This window comes from Oncorhynchus tshawytscha, unplaced genomic scaffold (genome assembly GCF_018296145.1).
Source record: "Oncorhynchus tshawytscha isolate Ot180627B unplaced genomic scaffold, Otsh_v2.0 Un_contig_11560_pilon_pilon, whole genome shotgun sequence".
NCBI classification, from domain to species: domain Eukaryota; kingdom Metazoa; phylum Chordata; class Actinopteri; order Salmoniformes; family Salmonidae; genus Oncorhynchus; species Oncorhynchus tshawytscha.
The window spans coordinates 49,122-67,704 of record NW_024609702.1 but is presented as its reverse complement, the minus strand read 5'-3'; the positions used below and the strand labels follow the sequence as shown (position 1 = coordinate 67,704).

The 18,583-nt window shown below is 42.4% G+C and overlaps 1 protein-coding gene across 3 annotated transcripts in view; it reads left to right on the top strand.

Moving 5' to 3' along the window:
* The first annotated feature begins 621 nt into the window (after positions 1-621).
* vwa3a (von Willebrand factor A domain containing 3A) overlaps positions 622-18,583 on the top strand; it is a 34,637-nt gene continuing 16,675 nt past the window's right edge. For 2 of the 3 annotated variants that reach the window (XM_042317099.1, XM_042317101.1), the window contains exons 1-18: positions 622-874; positions 3,722-3,849; positions 3,990-4,013; positions 4,606-4,724; positions 5,063-5,143; positions 5,460-5,514; positions 5,634-5,735; positions 6,688-6,794; positions 10,621-10,752; positions 11,221-11,326; positions 11,457-11,519; positions 11,634-11,768; positions 11,892-12,030; positions 12,311-12,414; positions 13,177-13,257; positions 13,514-13,608; positions 15,677-15,796; positions 18,483-18,557. In XM_042317099.1, coding sequence (XP_042173033.1) covers positions 3,727-3,849; positions 3,990-4,013; positions 4,606-4,724; positions 5,063-5,143; positions 5,460-5,514; positions 5,634-5,735; positions 6,688-6,794; positions 10,621-10,752; positions 11,221-11,326; positions 11,457-11,519; positions 11,634-11,768; positions 11,892-12,030; positions 12,311-12,414; positions 13,177-13,257; positions 13,514-13,608; positions 15,677-15,796; positions 18,483-18,557 — 1,661 coding nt within the window. In that variant the 5' untranslated portion in view covers positions 622-874; positions 3,722-3,726. The remainder of the gene's footprint in view (positions 875-3,721; positions 3,850-3,989; positions 4,014-4,605; positions 4,725-5,062; positions 5,144-5,459; positions 5,515-5,633; positions 5,736-6,687; positions 6,795-10,620; positions 10,753-11,220; positions 11,327-11,456; positions 11,520-11,633; positions 11,769-11,891; positions 12,031-12,310; positions 12,415-13,176; positions 13,258-13,513; positions 13,609-15,676; positions 15,797-18,482; positions 18,558-18,583) is intronic. The other variant, XM_042317100.1, reaches the window with a different exon arrangement.

Genomic DNA, 18,583 nt, shown 5'->3' with positions numbered 1-18,583 from the left:
TTGGAATTGTTAGTTAGATTACTTGTTCGTTATTACTGCATTGTTGGAACTAGAAGCACAAGCATTTCGCTACACTCGCATTAACATCTGCTAACCATGTGTATGTGACAAATAAAATTGGATTTGATTTGATTTGATTTAGGGCTGGGGGTTAGGGTTAAGTTTAGGAGTTAGGTTAAAGGGTTAATTAAGGTTAGGTTTAGCTAAAAAGGTAAAGTTCTCCTGATGAGATTCGAACTTGGAATCTTTGGGTTGTTAGAGGTTCGAGTTATACACCCACCCTGACTAACCATCCTACTTTTGTTTTTGCCTTAAGTAACCATTTCTCTTATCAACACTACTAAACGTAACATATCATTCTAATGCTGGTGTCCCGGATTGATATTTACTATTTTACGTCTAGTCTATGAGACCAGGCTGAGAACAGTGTTATTAGGCCTGCCTAGGCCTACCCTACAGGTAAAATATTAACGTTTTTGATTCAGATGTTAAATCTATATAACATTTTCTTTTCAATACAGTTACAGGTATTTTATGTTCCATGCCTTTACCTGCCTCTACATCTTTATGCGCTCTCTTTCAAAAATGCGCACTCACGCGCACAGATCGGAAATTGTCGGTCACCTTGGAGATGAGAAACATTGAAGAGGGTAGGTTACGACTGTCTCAGCCTCGACTTTCCACACGAAAACTCTCAGCGAAGCACCCTCAATATATCTGTACAACTTTATATACGATTTAAGAAGCTTTGAGACAAAACCGATGATTGCATAAACTGTCGCGAGGCACCTGTCGGACACATCCATGTTTTGCGTCTTCAGAATGTCTTGAGAAAGACGCTCTGATTGTCCACTGGTCGACCCTGCAAGCAAAGGTAGAACGCGCCGGTGAAATTGTATCAATTTACAAATGACAAGATTCTGAAACTCTGCTGCATCCTATCTAATTCAGCTATGATCTAATTTAATCGCATGTTTTCAAAAACTCTATAGTATTTTTCTTGAAATATAAGGAGTAGTCTAAGAATATGATGCCTTAAACCAATGTGGTTAAAAAAGGGCCATCCTGGGAATATGATAATGATTTGCCTGGAAACCCGAAGTTGGGCATAAATGAGAATTTACACCAAAGTTTCCGCTCACATCTACAAGCCAGAATGTTTAATAACGTTACATTTTAACGTACAGTACTTTACCGGTTGTCTTTTGCAGTTGGTCGTTTTTGGCGGTAGGAATGTGAGACAATATACCCCCCAAAATACAGTGCACCCTGGAAGTATTCAGACCCCCTTAACTTTTTCCACATTTTGTTACTTTACAGCCTTATTCTAAAATGTATATTTTTTTCCCTTCATCAATCTACACACAATACCCAATAATGACAAATCAAAAACGATGTATTTTTGGCAAACTCCAAGCAGGCTGTTTACTGAGGAGTGACTTCTGTCGGGCCACTCTACCATAAACACCTGATTGGTGAAGTGCTGCAGAGATGGTTGTCCTTCTGGAAGGTTCTCCCATCTCCACAGAGCAACTCTTTCAGAGTGACCATCAGGTCCTTGGTCACCTCCCTGACCAAGGCCCTTCTCTCCCGATTGCTCAGTTTGGCCAGGCAACCAGCTCTAGAAAGAGTGTTGGTGGTTCCAAACTTTTTCCATTTAAGATTGATGGAGGCCACTGTGTTCTTGGGGACCTTCAATGTTGCAGAAATGTTTTGGTACTCTTCCCGGATCTGTGCCTCGACACAATCCTGTATCAGAGCTCTATGACAATTCCTTCGACCTCATGGCTTGGTTTTTGCTCTGTCATGCACTGTCAACTGTTTAATCAACTTCTTGATAGGCCACATCTGTCAGGTGGATGGATTATCTTGGCAAAGAAGAATTGCTCACTAACAGGGATGTAAACAAATTTATGCACAACATTTTAGAGAAATAAGCTTTTTGTGCATTTGGACTATTTTTGGGATCTTTTATTTCAGCTCATGAAACATGGGACCAACACTTTACATGTTGTGTTTATATTTTTGTTCAGTATACATACATTTTTCAAAGAGCTGCTAGTGCCTTGAGATTTATATCACCCGAAGCATGCGCAGAACCATGTAAACACATCCACAAAATCGGCAAGTACTGCTCAGGGATTAGTGCTTTATGATTAGTGTTATTTGAGGTTAGTTCTGTTTCGGTTCGATTACTAAAAAATAATCACTGTTTTGATTTCGGTTTAGATTTTTTTATTTTTACGTTAAATGCAGTTTGCATTATGTGGGTTGAATGCTGTAACAAAACAGAATAAAATAATGAATTAAAGTTCCATGATGGTAGTGACTGCCCTTTACTGCTTATTACTTATTAACCATCATTTATTCAACTTTAATAAAATATTTCAGTTTTTGTGTATATTACATTTGTTTTCTTTAATTTCTTCAGTATTTCATTCCAAGTCATCATCATCTCTATAGAGCTGCTGTCTATGCTGTCTGGCAAAATCTCTATTTTAGTAGTTCTTCGATGTAAATAAGGCATTGTAGTTAATTACCACATTTTATGGGTTAAACTATTTGGAATATTGGCCTGTTGGAAACTACTACTACATCGCACAGTTCAGACTGGATTTGATTTATCTCTGGAAAAACTCACTGAGCTCACAGAAAAAAAGAACAAAATTGAAATCAAATAATTTATGTCGGTCAATTAGTTGTTTAAAAATGTTTAATCGCTCAGCACTATTGGCAGGTATGCATTCGTCTAGTGCATGTATTTGTATGTTGTGCGCATGCTTCAGGTGATAGATATCTGAAGGCCCTACCCTCCCTCCCTTCTTATCCTCTCCTGGGAAGTCTGTGCACAGCAGAGGAGGCTGGTTGGCTGAGCTATAGGAGGATGGGCTCATTGTAATTACAGGAATGGAGTTAATGGAACAGTATCGAACACATGGAAACCGTATTTCTTCTTCCGGTCCATTTGTTCCATTCCAGTCATTACAATGAGCCCATCCTTTTATAGCTCCTCCCACCTCCTCTGGTGGACAGGTGTCTGACAGATGGCTGCATGGCTAAGATCCTTCATGAACAGAATCAATGGGTATTGATTACACTGAAGCCCCAGTCAGTCTGTGACAGTGCTGTGCTGCTGTTTTGTTATTCCCCGGTGGCCACAGAGCTCACAGGGTTACTGCCTCTGTCTGAACTGTGTCTCACTACAAACTCTTCTAACTACACTGGATGTCTCCAACTGTTCTGCACTATTTTTACATACATTTAACTAGGCAAGTCAGTTAAGAACAAATTCTTATTTACAATGATGGCCTACACGGGCTAAAAACGGACACCGTTGAGCAAACTGTGCGCTGCCCTATGGGACTCCCAATCACGGCCAGATGTGATGCAGCCTGGGTGTGCAAAGAGGATGCTAGTTACTGTACTTTGGCAGGTCTTACAGATGCCTTTGAGGAACTCTTTTAGAAGAAGTCAAGAGTGTCATATTGTGTTGTCTGTCATTAGATCAGAGGTGATGCCCAATTATCCATGTTAATAATCCACCGGCCTATGAGGATGTTGCACACTCCAAAGGTGTTGCAGCAGGTTGCACACTGTTACCAAGGGTTGCATGATGCACAATATTGCCATTCTGAATGAAGGTTGGAGATACAGTGTGTTTTATAGTGTGTTTTTATTGGGTGTTATAGTGTGTTTTTATTGGGTGTTCATTGGTGAACAGGTGTGATGGAAGCGGCCAGTACTTCCCTCAGAGATGACTGCCCTCCCTGGGAAGATGTGTCTCTGTCTGCCCCTCACAGAGACGATGGTCTACTGGTCACCCATGTCAACCAAACACAGGACTTACTGGTGAGCTGGTCAAGTTCTCTCTTGAAAAATACATTTTATCTCCATGAGACTAACCTGGATAAATAGTGTTTAGACTTCCCTTGAAAGCATTGAATTGAATTGATTTGTAGTTTGTTTGTGTCTAATCTATAATCATTCAGATGCTGAATCCACAGTGTAATGGGGTAAATCTTGTTTGTGTCTTTATAGTTCTTTCTCCATGTTATTACTGCCTGTGTCATCGCTGTCTGTTTTTTAGTCCGTATTGCCCCTGTCTGTCTGTAATGCTGTCTGTGTTTTAGTCCGTATTGCCCCTGTCTGTCTGTAATGCTGTCTGTGTTTTAGTCCGTATTGCCCCTGTCTGTCTGTAATGCTGTCTGTGTTTTAGTCCGTCTGTCTGTAATGCTGTCTGTGTTGTTTTAATGTTTGTCTGTAATGCTGTTTTTTAGTCCGTATTGCCCCTGTCTGTCTGTAATGCTGTCTGTGTTTTAGTCCGTATTGCCCCTGTCTGTCTGTAATGCTGTCTGTGTTTTAGTCCGTATTGCCCCTGTCTCTCTGTAATGCTGTCTGTGCAATAGACTTCCTTATGTCTTAGTCTGTATCCCTCTAAATGTTTCTATATACAGTATATAGTACTAAGGCTTACTTTGTCTGTAGTACTGAGCCTCAAAGTATATCTGTACTCTACCTTACTTTCTGGGCTCCTATCTGTAGTTGTGAGCCTCAAGAGTATATCTGTCCTCTACCTTACTGTCTGTGCTCCTCTCTGTAACCCAGAGGTCACAGGGACAGGCTGTGGAGTGGAAGAGCTCCTCTGATTGGCTCCTGACCCACAGTCTCTACAGCTCCGGCCTCTCCCTATCAACACTCCTCTCACACGGGACCACCAAGATCAGGCAAGTGTGTGTGACAGGGGCCAGCTTTACATATCTGGGCCCATATTCACAAAGAGTATCAGAGTAGAACTGCTGATCTAGGATCAGTTTTGACTTAAATCATAATGAAAAAGAGCATGGACCTGATACTAGATCTTTTACACTGAGACGCTTTGTTAATACGTGCCAAGGTCCCTAGCACGCCTAGCTCGTTCCATGTTACAAATGCCCTATGCATCCAACTTATCCCATCTGGGCAGTTATTGCCTGAGCAAGGCTGCCTGAACGGCCACGTATGAACTATGACCTAATAGCAGTTGCCCTTGTCCCCTGCTCTGACCTCTCTGTGTTGGTGACAGTGCTGAGGAGGACAGAGGCCTCAGCAGACAGCTGGAGATCACTGCTGCAGCACTCATTCACTTTGACTTCCAGCTGTACCAGTGAGTACTCCTCTCTTAACACACACACACACATGCGTGCAAACTCACACACACACACACACTGGCATGTGGTGCCACGCACGCACAGGCACACATACACACACTGGCATGTGGTGCCACGCACACACAGGCACACATACACACACTGGCATGCACCCACACGGGCATGCAAGCACACACACACACACACACAAAACAAGTGCTGTCACCCACACACACACACACACAAAACAAGTGCTGTCACCCACACACACACACAGCTGCAACCGTGACTGCCACTGTTTGTGATAATGAACATGTTGTTTGGACTCTACAGGGCCATTGAGCTGTACCATGGCAGAATAAGATGGCTGAACCAAGGAAGTATGAAGGCATGGCATAGTAGATCTTTTTCTTCATCATCATCATATACACTATATAACTATTGCTATACAACCTAAAGTGTCCAGAGTGACAGTTTAACTGTGTCATTCCCCTGTGTGTGTGGCAGGTGTTTGGGCTGGTGAAGGGGTCCAGAGTAGGGGTCATAGTTGACACCTCAGATGTTAACTGCACCAAGGACAGACTGCCAGATCTACAGAGCAACCTCCTGGTAAGATAGATAGACATTTAAACCACTGGTTTCACCTTATCATTTACTGGTGAGATAGATATACATTTAGACCCCTGGTTTCGCCCAGTGATGTTTATAAACCCTGGATGACTGACAGGGACCGGTGTAATAAAGCTACCATGCAGAATCTTGGTACTCCTCCTCCCTTGAAAAAAAGATTTTGGAAGCTATAAAAATTTAATAATTCATGTCTAGATTAGTTGTTGACATGTTTATTCTATTACAGACACTTTGATGCATACTTTTAAATGATATCATGTGAGCTAAACATACAAAGTAAAAATTATATTTAAAAAATGGCCTTAAAGTATTTCTTTAGAGAATACTAATATTAGTGTCCTCACTACAACTTAAACATTCTTAAATACATGTAATTTTGTCCTTGAAACATTTAATTGAAATACTGTAGAATTCCATTCATTCCTATGGAGGACTGCTCCTACAAAGTAGTGCTAAAATGGCCGACCAGTGGCTTCAAAGCCTCTCAATGGCCAATATATTGCATCAGCAATCCAGAGTTTGTATACATCATTGGTTTCACCTCATCATTTACTGGTAATATACATAGATATTTAAACCCCTGGTTTCACCTCATCATTTACTGGTAAGATACATAGATATTTAAACCCCTGGTTTCACCTCATCATTTACTGGTAAGATACATAGATATTTAAACCCCTGGTTTCACCTCATCATTTACTGGTAAGATACATAGATATTTAAACCCCTGGTTTCACCTCAGAAGATACATTTTTAAACCCCTGGTTTCACCTCTCAGTTTCACCCCTGGTTTCACCTCATCATTTACTGGTAATATACCTTCATTTAAACCTCTAGTTTCACCTCATCATTTCCTTCATTTACTTTGTCTCTCAGCAAGCATTGAATGTGTGTGTGTTTATGTGTGTATGTTTGTGTGTGTGTGTGTCAGTCTCTGATAGAAGAGCAGCTCAGCTGTAAGCGTCAGCTGTACCTGATGTCCTGTGGTACTGAGACCAGCAGCCTTTGGGATGGCCCCAGAGACGTCGACACCTTCAGGTGAGAAGTCCTAAGAGAGGTCATCGAGGTCATAACATTGTGCTTTAAAGGTGTATCCCATAACCTTTTTGTCCCCTGTGGCCATCAGACTAAATGCTGAAATAATCCATGCTCAAACACACACATACACACACCATTTAGGCATAGCCGTGGGAAGTAGGGTGCTGAGGGTGCTGCGGAACCCCCTGCAAAATTGAAATATTTTTTGTTGTTGAAAATATAAATTATAAAAAATATAATTGAGAAAAATCAGAAAAGTACTGCCCTGGGCCTTTAATAGTCCTGTATTAGCAGACCGATATATCAGCAAAACGTTTTTCCAGCCCCTCCCCCAAACGACTTCCCGTGGCTATGCATTTAGGTACCCTGTCAACCTGCCAAGTAGTTTTCTTTAACCAGAAAGGAAACTACAGATTGCACCTTTGACCCAGTTGTTCACCATTGAGAGGATATAATAACTGACATGTATCCCTCAAGTGTTTTGGTGGGATAAAATACTATTATTTTTCAGATGTTGCTATAGTATCCTTAAAAAGCTGCCCAGTCACTTTAGCTCAAGTTCCATGATGATACCAGAGGACTCTGGATGTTGATGTAACAGCATGGCGCTGGAGGGGAGAGGCCTGCTGGACTGTCTCACGGCCTTTGTGTGTGTGTCCCTGCAGTCTCACGGACCTAACCCAGCACAGCGCCCACTGTTTATTTCACCTCGCTCCTGCGTTTATTTTCATTAGGGTATAATGTCTATTTTAATATGCTTCTTATGCCTCTTGTGTTATTTTATATGAGTCATTTGGGAATGCGTGTGTACATGCGAGAACAGTTTGTGCCTGTATTAGTAAAGGAAGACACACACACACACACACAGGGAAGAGTGAGGGACAGTGAGAGCTACTGTGCACTGTTCTGTGGTAACTGACTGGCTGTATTCAACACCAATGCCAAAGAATACAAACAGAATGTGTTTTCATACTGAACATTTTAGTATCTATTAGTGTAAATAAATGTTAAGCGTTCCATCTTTTAATACCCTCATAGATCATCACTCATTCCTAACGGTTAAGTGTATCTGTGCTTAAAAGAAACAGTCCATTCCTACACTGGTTTGTGAAAACATAAACTGTGAATAGTTTGGGGGACGCCCATATTTTCAGGTAGAGTCATACACTAATGTTTCCTCGATGAAATAGCACAACATACAGTTAATCTAGTACTGTAGGAGGTAATATAGCTACAGTGTTGGGTTAGAATACATATAGATCAAATACAAACAAGTTCTGTGTGAAACGTCCGTACACACACTATTTTGTTTTTGTTGTTCTTATTGTTGTAAGTATATACAGTTGAAGTCGGAAGTTTACATACACCTTAGCAAAATACATTAAAATTCAGTTTTTCACAATTCCTGACATTTAGTCCTAGTAGAAATTCCCTGTCTTAGGTCAGTTAGGATCACCACTTTATATTAAGAATGTGAAATGTCAGAATAATAGTAGAGTGATTTATTTCAGCTTGTATTTCTTTCATCACATTCCCAGTGGGTCAGAAGTTTACATACACTCAATTAGTATTTGGTAGCATTGCCTTTAAATGGTTTAACTTGGGTCAAACGTTTCGGGTAGCCTTCCACAAGCTTCCCACAATAAGTTGGGTGAATTTTGGCCCATTCCTCCTGACAGAGCTGGTGTAACTGAGTCAGGTTGCAGGCCTCCTTGCTCGCAAAAGCTTTTTCAGTTCTGCCCACAAATGTTCTATAGGCTTGAGGTCAGGGCTTTGCGATGGCCACTTTAATACCTGGACTTTGTTGTCCTTAAGCCATTCAACTTTGGAAGTATGCTTGGGGTCATTGTCTGTTTGGAAGACCCATTTGTGACCATGCTTTAACTTCCTGACTGATCTCTTGAGATGTTGCTTCAATATATCCACAAAATGTTCTTTCCTCGTGATGCCATCTATTTTGTGAAGTGCACCAGTCCCTCCTGCAGCAAAGCACCCCCACAACATGATGCTGCCACCCCCGTGCTTCACGGTTGGGATGGTGTTCTTCAGCTTGCAAGCCTCCCCCTTTTTCCTCCAAACATAAAATGATGGTCATTATGGCCAAACAGTTCTATTTTTGTTTTATCAGACCAGAGGACATTTCTCCAAAAAGTACAATCTTTGTCCCCATGTGCAGTTGCAAACCATAATCTGGCTTTTTTTATGGTGGTTTTGGAGCAGTGGCTTCCTCCTTGCTGGGTGGCCTTTCAGGTTATGTCGATATAGGACTCGTTTTACTGTGGATATAGATACGTTTGTACCTGTTTCCTCCAGCAACTTCACAAGGTCCTTTGCTGTTGTTCTGGGACTGATTCGCACTTTTCGCACCAAAGTACGTTTATCTCTATGAGACAGAATGCGTCTCCTTCCTGAGCGGTATGACGGCTGCGTGGTCCCATGGTGTTTATACTTGCGTACTATTGTTTGTACAGATGAACGTGGTACCTTCAGGCGTTTGGAAATTGCTCCTTGGGAACCAGACTTGTGGAGGTCTACAATTTTGTTTCTAAAGTTTTGGCTGATGTCTTGATTTTCCCATGATGTCAAGCAAAGAGGCAGTGAGTTTGAAGGTAGGCCTTGAAATACGTCCACAGGTACACCTCCAATTGACTCACAGGTACACCTCCAATTGACTCACAGGTACACCTCCAATTGACTCACAGGTACACCTTCAATTGACTCACAGGTACACCTTCAATTGACTCACAGGTACACCTTCAATTGACTCACAGGTACACCTTCAATTGACTCACAGGTACACCTCCAATTGACTCACAGGTCACCTTCAATTGACTCACAGGTACACCTTCTCACAGGTACACCTTGACTCACAGGTACACCTCCAATTGACTCACAGGTACACCTCCAATTGACTCACTTGTACACCTCCAATTGACTCACAGGTACACCTCAAATTGACTCACAGGTACACCTCCAATTGACTCACAGGTACACCTTCAATTGACTCACAGGTACACCTTCAATTGACTCACAGGTACACCTTCAATTGACTCACAGGTACACCTTCAATTGACTCACAGGTACACCTCCAATTGACTCACAGGTACACCTCCAATTGACTCACAGGTACACCTCCAATTGACTCACAGGTACACCTCCAATTGACTCACAGGTACATCTCCAATTGACTCACAGGTACCCCTCCAATTGACTCACAGGTACACCTCCAATTGACTCACAGGTACACCTCCAATTGACTCACAGGTACACCTCCAATTGACTCACAGGTACACCTCCAATTGACTATCAGAAGCTTCTAAAGCCATGAGATCATTTTCTGGAATTTTCCAAGCTGTTTAATGGCACAGTCAACTTAGTGTATGTAAACTTCTGACCCACTGAAATTGTGATACAGTAAATTATAAGTGAAATAATCTGTCTGTAAACAATTGTTGGAAAAATGACTTGTGTCATGCACAAAGTAGATGTCCTAACCGACTTGCCAATACTATAGTTTGTTAACAAGACATTTTTGGAGTGTTTGAAAAACAAGTTTTAATGACCCCAACCTAAGTGTATGTAAACTTCTGACTTCAAGTATATGTCTTTCCATCCTTTTATCCATTTATCAATATGTTTTAGATAGAGCCATACCATCTGTGTGCTCATGCATTTCAGTTTGTATTGACTGCTGTGTGGGTGTAATTGAACATGAACTTGAACTAGACCTAAACTGCTAGTTTCTGTAGGCTGACTCATTGTCAGTGGATCTATTTAGGCTGCCTTCTACAGTAGATTGTGTCTCTGTGGCCTGTTCTCTCTCCAGACTGCAGGAGGCTTGTGGCTGGGTGGATGAGCTGGGAGGCAGGGGGGGATGTAACCTCCTCCAGGCCCTGAAGACAGGCCTTGGCCTGGGCTGCACTCAGCTTGACTCCCTGGTCATCGTCCTGGGCTCCAGGTGAATCAACTTCAACAGGACAGTGATGTAGTGGGACTGATGATGAAAGTACAGCAATAGCTACATTGGGTTGTACACTATCTACACATTGATTTGTATTATGTATTATGAATGGACTAATCAGAGAGCAGGGCTAGGATGACCAATCAGAGAGCAGGTGTATAACAATGTAATTATTATTATCATGTAATTTTTAAGGGACAAATCAGAGGGCAGGGTTATGACGATCTTATGATGAAAGGACCAATCAGATAGCGGGGTTATGATGTCATTGTGAAGGTACCAATCAGAGAGGAGGATTATGATTATGTCTTTTTGAAGAGACCAATCAGAGAGTGGGGTTATGACGATGTCATTATAAAGAGACCGATCAGAAAGCAGGGTTATTCTTCTACATAACAATTAACAAGTCCCCTGTGTTTGATGATAGTACCTCCTCCTCTAACTTCTCTCCTTTCCTCTCTCTAGCCCTGACCAGACCGCAGATGCCCTCTTTGATTACGTAGGACACAGCATTTTGGGAAGGACGTTGATCCATGTGGTGTCCTACTGTAGCATTAGCCCTCTGACCATTGTGAGTCAAACTGCTGGACCTTCAGGTCACCAACAATCATGTGTTTTTATTAATAGAGGGACAGATTTACTAAACTTTTTAACCTGTAAAAAGTTTGTTCAATGATTCACTGTGTCTCTGCCTCAAACAGGCAACTGTAAAGAGACTAGCTGAAGTTACACAGGGACGCCACCACATCTTCTCAGCTTCCCTGGTAATCTGTCTGTCCTGACTGTGCTATTTGGGTTTGTGTTTTAGTGTGTTCTGGCCAAAAAATAACTTTCCCTGCTGTTTGTGTGTGTGTGGTGTGTGTCTGTGTGTGTATCAGGGTGTAGTAGACAGCAGTACAGATTTGGAGCTGCTGTGGACAGAGATCAAGGCAGCCAGAGAGCTGCTGGGACACACTGAGGCCCTGCGTCAGGGACGGCTGGGGGACATGACTGTCACTGTGGTGGGACAGCAGGTGAATGGACTCTGTGTGTGTGTGTGTGTGTGTGTCAGTGCTGGTGTCTGTGTGTACAGCATTTTTCTTGAACATCTAACATAAACCTTTTAGTGAATCTTTCCTGTTACTGTACTCCCCCAGATTTCCACAGAGTTGGACAGCTTTTCACTCTCTCCTTCGCTCCCCAGACCACCCATTCACAATGTTCCCCTGAACATCAAGCCCCCAGGTGTCCCGCCCAGCTCCTCGGCTGATTGGCTGAGGAACCATGGACTGAAAGGTAAGTGCTCTAGTTAGAAGTTACACATAGGCACAGATCTAGAATCAGCTTACCCACTTTCATTCTAACCTTAACCATTAAAAAGGAACAATGCAAAACGGACCATAGATCCGTGTTAAAGTCAACTTCATCCTACTCTAACAGTAACTGTGGCAACCAAGTTGAGACAAAGCCCAAAGCCATTGGCCATGACAATAATAGATTCAGATTGAAACTGAATGATGCCTCTGTCCTAAACTTTGATGTTGGATGTATTATCTAATCCTCTCTCTGCCTGTAGCTAAGAGACTGGGGCTGTACCAGGTTCTGTCTCCCAATGCCTATTCTCTACTGGAGGGGTTTGTTCCTATCCTGAACAAGACTGTCAGCTCAACAGTCCATGAGGTACTACTGTCTGTCTCTTCTTTCTTATTTCTCCTTCTAGACTGTTTTCTTTTCTCCTTCTCTTGTAATGGCCCAACAGTCGATGGTTCATGAGGTATCACTGACTGCCTCTTTTTATCTTCTGCACACTCAGTGCTTTCTCTCATTTTCTTCTGGCTCTTCTTTTTGTGGCCAGGTCACAGTACAGGATGTACCACTCTGTCAATCCCTCTATCCCTTTCTTTCTTTCTCTTTCCTTCTCTCTCTTACCTCCCTGTCTTTTGATGTTCCAGTCAATCGTAATGTGGTCCTTGACCAAACCTCTTTAGGTGGTGCAGAGGGGTGGAACCCAATGCTTATTAGACTGGGCATAATGAACTTATATCAGTTAATCAATGCTACTAAATCAATTACTCTTCCTAGTTTAGTGATCTTTCATTCTGTCTGGGCAGGGGAGGACTTAGAGTAATTGCGTCGGTCACTCTTGGTTATTAGTAAGCTTTGTATTTACGACTGTTCTGTCCTTTTTCCTTTCTTTTATCTCAAGTAGGAGGATGGGAGGTGGCTGATATGTCTTAGCCTGGTCAAACAGACTGATCACTGCGCTCACGTTTCGTTTCAAGTGAAACAGCATGTCAGATCAGACTGTTTCCACCAGGCTAGATATGTCTCTAGTCTCTTGTACCTTTCTAGCTGTGAAATAAAAAACCTTTGGTCACAAAAAATTATGTTTATGAATGTTTTTGTCCTGGACTTCCTCCTTCCATGTTGGATCCTACCCAGAAGGCCATGGTGCAGTTTGAGTGGCATGATGGAACGGTGAAGAACGTTCATGTGGACTTGCCCTTAATCTACCACTACCAGGTGGGTTCATCAGTCAGGATGTGATGTCAGAAGCACATGATGTCTTGTCTGTCTTTTGATTTGATTATTAGTCTTAGTCTAAACCTTTCTTCTCTTCCTGACCAATAAAAACAGTTGTCTTCTTACTAGTCTAGGTGTGTTCATAGTGATGATTTTCTCTCACCTTTCGTCTGTATCCATCTCACCCATAACCCCTGTCCATCCTGTCTTTCTCTCTTCCATCCCTATCTCTCATCCCTCTCTTTGTCACCTACAGAAACAGCTGATGTCTGCAGTGGCTGTGTTGGAGAGGAGGGTGCAGTGGCTGAGCAGTGGGAGCAGGCAGTTCTGGGGGACAGTGTGTGAACAGAGGTACTGTAGGACGCTGGGATTCTCTCCTCTCACACACAGCTATCAGTCTGCTATCACTCACAAAATAATGATGTCCATTATCTCTCTAGCCTGTGTCAGGGGCAGTTATTTTCTGTCACAGTATAGAGATGTAGGATCTTCATTTATTGCTGAGTAATGTTCCTGTACAGCAGGAAAGGCAAACTTGTAGTGTATTTGAGGTTTAAAACTGATTCTAAAGTCCACTTTAAAATGACAGACTGGATTTGTATCAATCCCTAGACAGAATGTCAGTTAATTATAATCTACATAATAATTCACATTTCCTGTTGCTTCAGGATTATTTTCCTGCTGTAGCAAACTGGCTCAAATTAAGCAGTTTCAAAGGTCCACCAATCTCTCTGTCTCTCTGTCTCTCTGTCTCTGTCTCTCTGTCTCTGTCTCTCTTTCTCTCTGTCTCTCTCTCTCTCTTTCTCTATCTCTGTCTCTGTCTCTCTCTCTCTCTCTCTCTTCTCTATCTCTGTCTCTGTCTCTGTCTCTGTCTCTGTCTCTCTCTCTCTCTCTCTCTCTGTCTCTGTCTCTGTCTCTGTCTCTGTCTCTCTCTCTCTTTCTCTATCTCTGTCTCTGTCTCTCTCTCTCTCTATCTCTATCTCTGTCTCTGTCTCTGTCTCTGTCTCTGTCTCTCTGTCTCTTTCTCTCTCTCTCTCTCTCTGTCTCTGTCTCTGTCTCTCAATTCAATTCAAAGGGCTTTATTGGCATGGTAAACATGTTAACATTGCCAAAGCAAGTGAGGTAGATAATATACAAAACTCAAATAAACAATAAAAATAACAGTAAACATTCCACTCACAGAAGTTCCAAAAGAATAAGACATTACAAATGTCATATTACATATATATACAGTGTTGTAATGATATACAAATGGTTAAAGTACAAAAGGGAAAATAAATGAACATAAATATGGGTTGCATTTACAATGGCGTTCGTTCTTCACTGGTTGACCTTTTTTTGTGGAAACAGGTCACAAATATTGCTGCTGTGATGTCACACTGTGGTATTTCACCTAGTAGTTATGGGAGTTTATCAAAATCGGGTTTGTTTTAAAATTCTTTGTGGATCTGTGTAATCTGAGGGAAATATGTGTCTCTAATATGGTCATACATTGGGCAGGAGGTTCTCTCTCTCTCTGTGTGTCTCTCTCTCTGTCTCTCTGTCTCTGTCTCTCTGTAGGGTGGTGATTGTGGTAGACATGTCTATGATGATCTCTCTCTCTCTGTCTCTCTCTGCCTCTCTGTCTCTGTCTCTCTGTAGGGTGGTGATTGTGGTAGACATGTCTATGATGATCTCTCTCTCTGTCTCTCTGTAGGGTGGTGATTGTGGTAGACATGTCTATGATGATCTCTCTCTCTGTCTCTCTGTAGGGTGGTGATTGTGGTAGACATGTCTATGATGATCTCTCTCTCTCTGTCTCTCTCTGATCTCTGTCTCTCTCTGATGATCTCTCTCTCTCTCTCTGTAGGGTGGTGATTGTGGTAGACATGTCTATGATGATCTCTCTCTCTCTGTCTCTCTCTGCCTCTCTGTCTCTCTGTCTCTCTGTAGGGTGGTGATTGTGGTAGACATGTCTATGATGATCTCTCTCTCTGTCTCTCTGTCTCTGTCTCTGTCTCTCTGTAGGGTGGTGATTGTGGTAGACATGTCTATGATGATCTCTCTCTCTCTGTCTCTCTCTGCCTCTCTGTCTCTGTCTCTCTGTAGGGTGGTGATTGTGGTAGACATGTCTATGATGATCTCTCTCTCTGTGGGTGGTGATCTCTGTCTCTGTCTCTGTCTCTCTCTGTAGGGTGGTGATTGTGGTAGACATGTCTATGATGATCTCTCTCTCTGTCTCTCTGTCTCTGTCTCTGTCTCTCTGTAGGGTGGTGATTGTGGTAGACATGTCTATGATGATCTCTCTCTCTCTGTCTCTCTGTAGGGTGGTGATTGTGGTAGACATGTCTATGATGATCTCTCTCTCTCTGTCTCTCTGTAGGGTGGTGATTGTGGTAGACATGTCTATGATGATCTCTCTCTCTCTGTCTCTCTGTAGGGTGGTGATTGTGGTAGACATGTCTATGATGATCCCTGGCTTCTCTCTCCACATCCAGCACTCCCTCAGGGTGCTACTGGAGGAGCAGCTGGCCAACAAACACAGCTTCAACATCATCGCGTAGGTCACACACACACACACACACACACACACACACACACACCACAGGAGGTTGGTGCCACCTTAATTGGGTAGGACAGGTTTGTAGTAATGGCTGGAGCGGAATAAGTGGAATGGTATGAAATACGTCAAACACATGGTTTCCATGGTTTCCATGTGTTTATGCCATTCCATCTGCTCCGTTCCAGACATTATTATGAGCCATCCTACTCTCAGCAGCCTCCACTGACACACAAACACACACACACACAGACGCATGCAGAAACACACACACATGTAGAATCACCAATTGATAGCACATTGAGCTCACATGAATCCAATCACAATGCTGCATGTTCTAATCTTTGATCAGACAACTCTTTGACATGACAAGCCTGTACACTCCAACACTCTCTCACCTCCACTCCCCCAATCTCCACTTTATTCATGTGTGATTTGCTTACGTTCTGCATGAGAATAGATCTAATTGATTTGGTTGTCAAAGCCTCTCCGTGCATTAGCACATCTACCTGCCTCGCAGTCCGTGACCTCACCTCACCACATCCGTTTTGAACAGACATTTGCATGATGGGATGTTTAATAGAGTTAATAGAGTGGAATGACTCACTCTAATAAGAATCCAAATTATATCCCTGCTCATTCTCATCGAGATAGAAAAAGCCTGGGGTCGTAGGTAATTGTCGGAGTTCAATCTATTTATAATGCAGATTGGATGTGGTATTGAAATATAGAGTTGTTACTAGAATTGATGTGCATATACTGTATGTGGATGATGTTTCTGTAGTATGTGCAGTACATTGCAGAGTACATTGTTGCATGTTGTGATCCCTAATCTACTATCTCGTTGTTGTCCCTTCACTGTCAGTTGACAAGGTTACAATGGAGTTGTATGGTTGGTTGTTTGTGGCATCACCATCACCACTTTCACTTTTTATAGTCACATGTACAAGTACAGTGAAATGCCTTTCTTTCAAGCTCTTTTCCAACACCGCAGTAATCATTATCAGTAGTACTATCAAATAAAGTAGAACAAAAACACACAAGAAAATAGAAATAAGAAGAACGTGAAAAAGTAAGTAAGCTGCAGTATATACAGTGTCAGTTTAGGGTCAGTTCCAATAACATATTTACAATGTGCAGGGATACTGGAGTGGTACAGGTAGATATGTAGGTAGATACGTATAGGGGTAAGGTGACGAGGCATCAGGATACATGATCAACAGAGTAGCAGCCTCAAATATCAGGATTGTATTTGAGCGTGTGTGTGTGGAGTCAGTATGAATGTGTGTGTGTTTGTGTGTGTGGAGTCAGTATGAATGTGTGTGTGTGGAGTCAGTATGAATGTGTGTGTGTGTGTGTAGAGTCAGTATGAATATGTGTGTGTGTAGAGTCAGTGTGTGTGTGTGTGTGTGTGTGTGTGTGTGTGTGGTGTGTGTGTGTGTGTGTGTGTGTGTGTGTGTGTGTGTGTGTAAGGTCAGTATGAATGTGTTTGTGTGTGTGTGTGTGTGTAGAGTCAGTATGAGTGTGTGTGCGTAGAGTCAGTATGTAGAGTCAGTATTACTGTGTGTGTGTGTGTGTGTGTGTGTAGAGTCAGTATGAATGTGTGTGTAGAGTCAGTATCAATGTGTGTGTGTGTGTGTGTAGAGTAAGTATGATTGTGTGTGTGTATGCAACAGTATAAATTTAGACTGTCCCCTCGCCCATACCCGGGCGCGAACCAGGGACCCTCTGCACACATCAACAATCACAGTCACCCGCGAAGCATCGTTACCGATCGCTCCACAAAAGCCACGGCCCTTGCAGAGCAAGGGGAACCACTACTTCAAGGTCTCAGAGCAAGTGACGTCACCGATTGAAACGCTATTTAGCGCGCACCACCGCTAACTAGCTAGCTATTTCACATCCGTTACATGTAGAGTCAGTATGATTGTGTGTGTGTGTAGAGTCAGTATGAATGTGTGTGTGTAGAGTCAGTATGAATGTGTGTGTGTAGAGTCAGTATGAATGTGTGTGTGTAGAGTCAGTATGAATGTGTGTGTGTCGAGTCAGTATGAATGTGTGTGTGTAGAGTCAGTATGAATGTGTGTGTGTGGAGTCAGTATGAATGTGTGTGTGTAGAGTCAGTATGAATGTGTGTGTGTGGAGTCAGTATGAATGTGTGTGTGTAGAGTCAGTATGAATGTGTGTGTGTGTAGAGTCAGTATGAATGTGTGTGTGTAGAGTCAGTATGAATGTGTGTGTGAGTCCCTGTACTGTATATTTTCACTCTTTCTTTCCTTTCATACATTTGAGATGAATGTATAATATGTTAATATGCTAGTAGGTTGATATGTTTCCGGTCTTCACCCCTCTACTACGTGTTATAGTTTTTAATATCAGTCCTCCACATTGCTTTGATTCAAGTTGGCATGTGGCGCCCATATCTCTAGAACTTCTTCACCTTTAACATTCTTCATTCCTCGGTTTCAAGTTGTCATCACTCTCTCTCCTCTGTTTCTTCCCCACTATCAGTCTGAAGAAGACATATCCTGTCCTCTCAGATCAGTTGTACAAGTTTGACAGAGTTCCTTCTTCTACCATACAAGACGTTGTTTCAAGGTTGCCATTGTGTTCCTCTCTGTAGTACTATACAGTGTGTAGTATAATAACTCCACTGTGTTCTACTTGTCTTTCTGTCCTCTGTCAGGTTCGGCTCAGCTGTCAGAGCTTGGAGGGAGAGGTTGGCCCTCACCTCACCAGAGAACCTGCAGGAAGCCTGGCAGTAAGGTCCTCAAAGTGTGTGTGTGT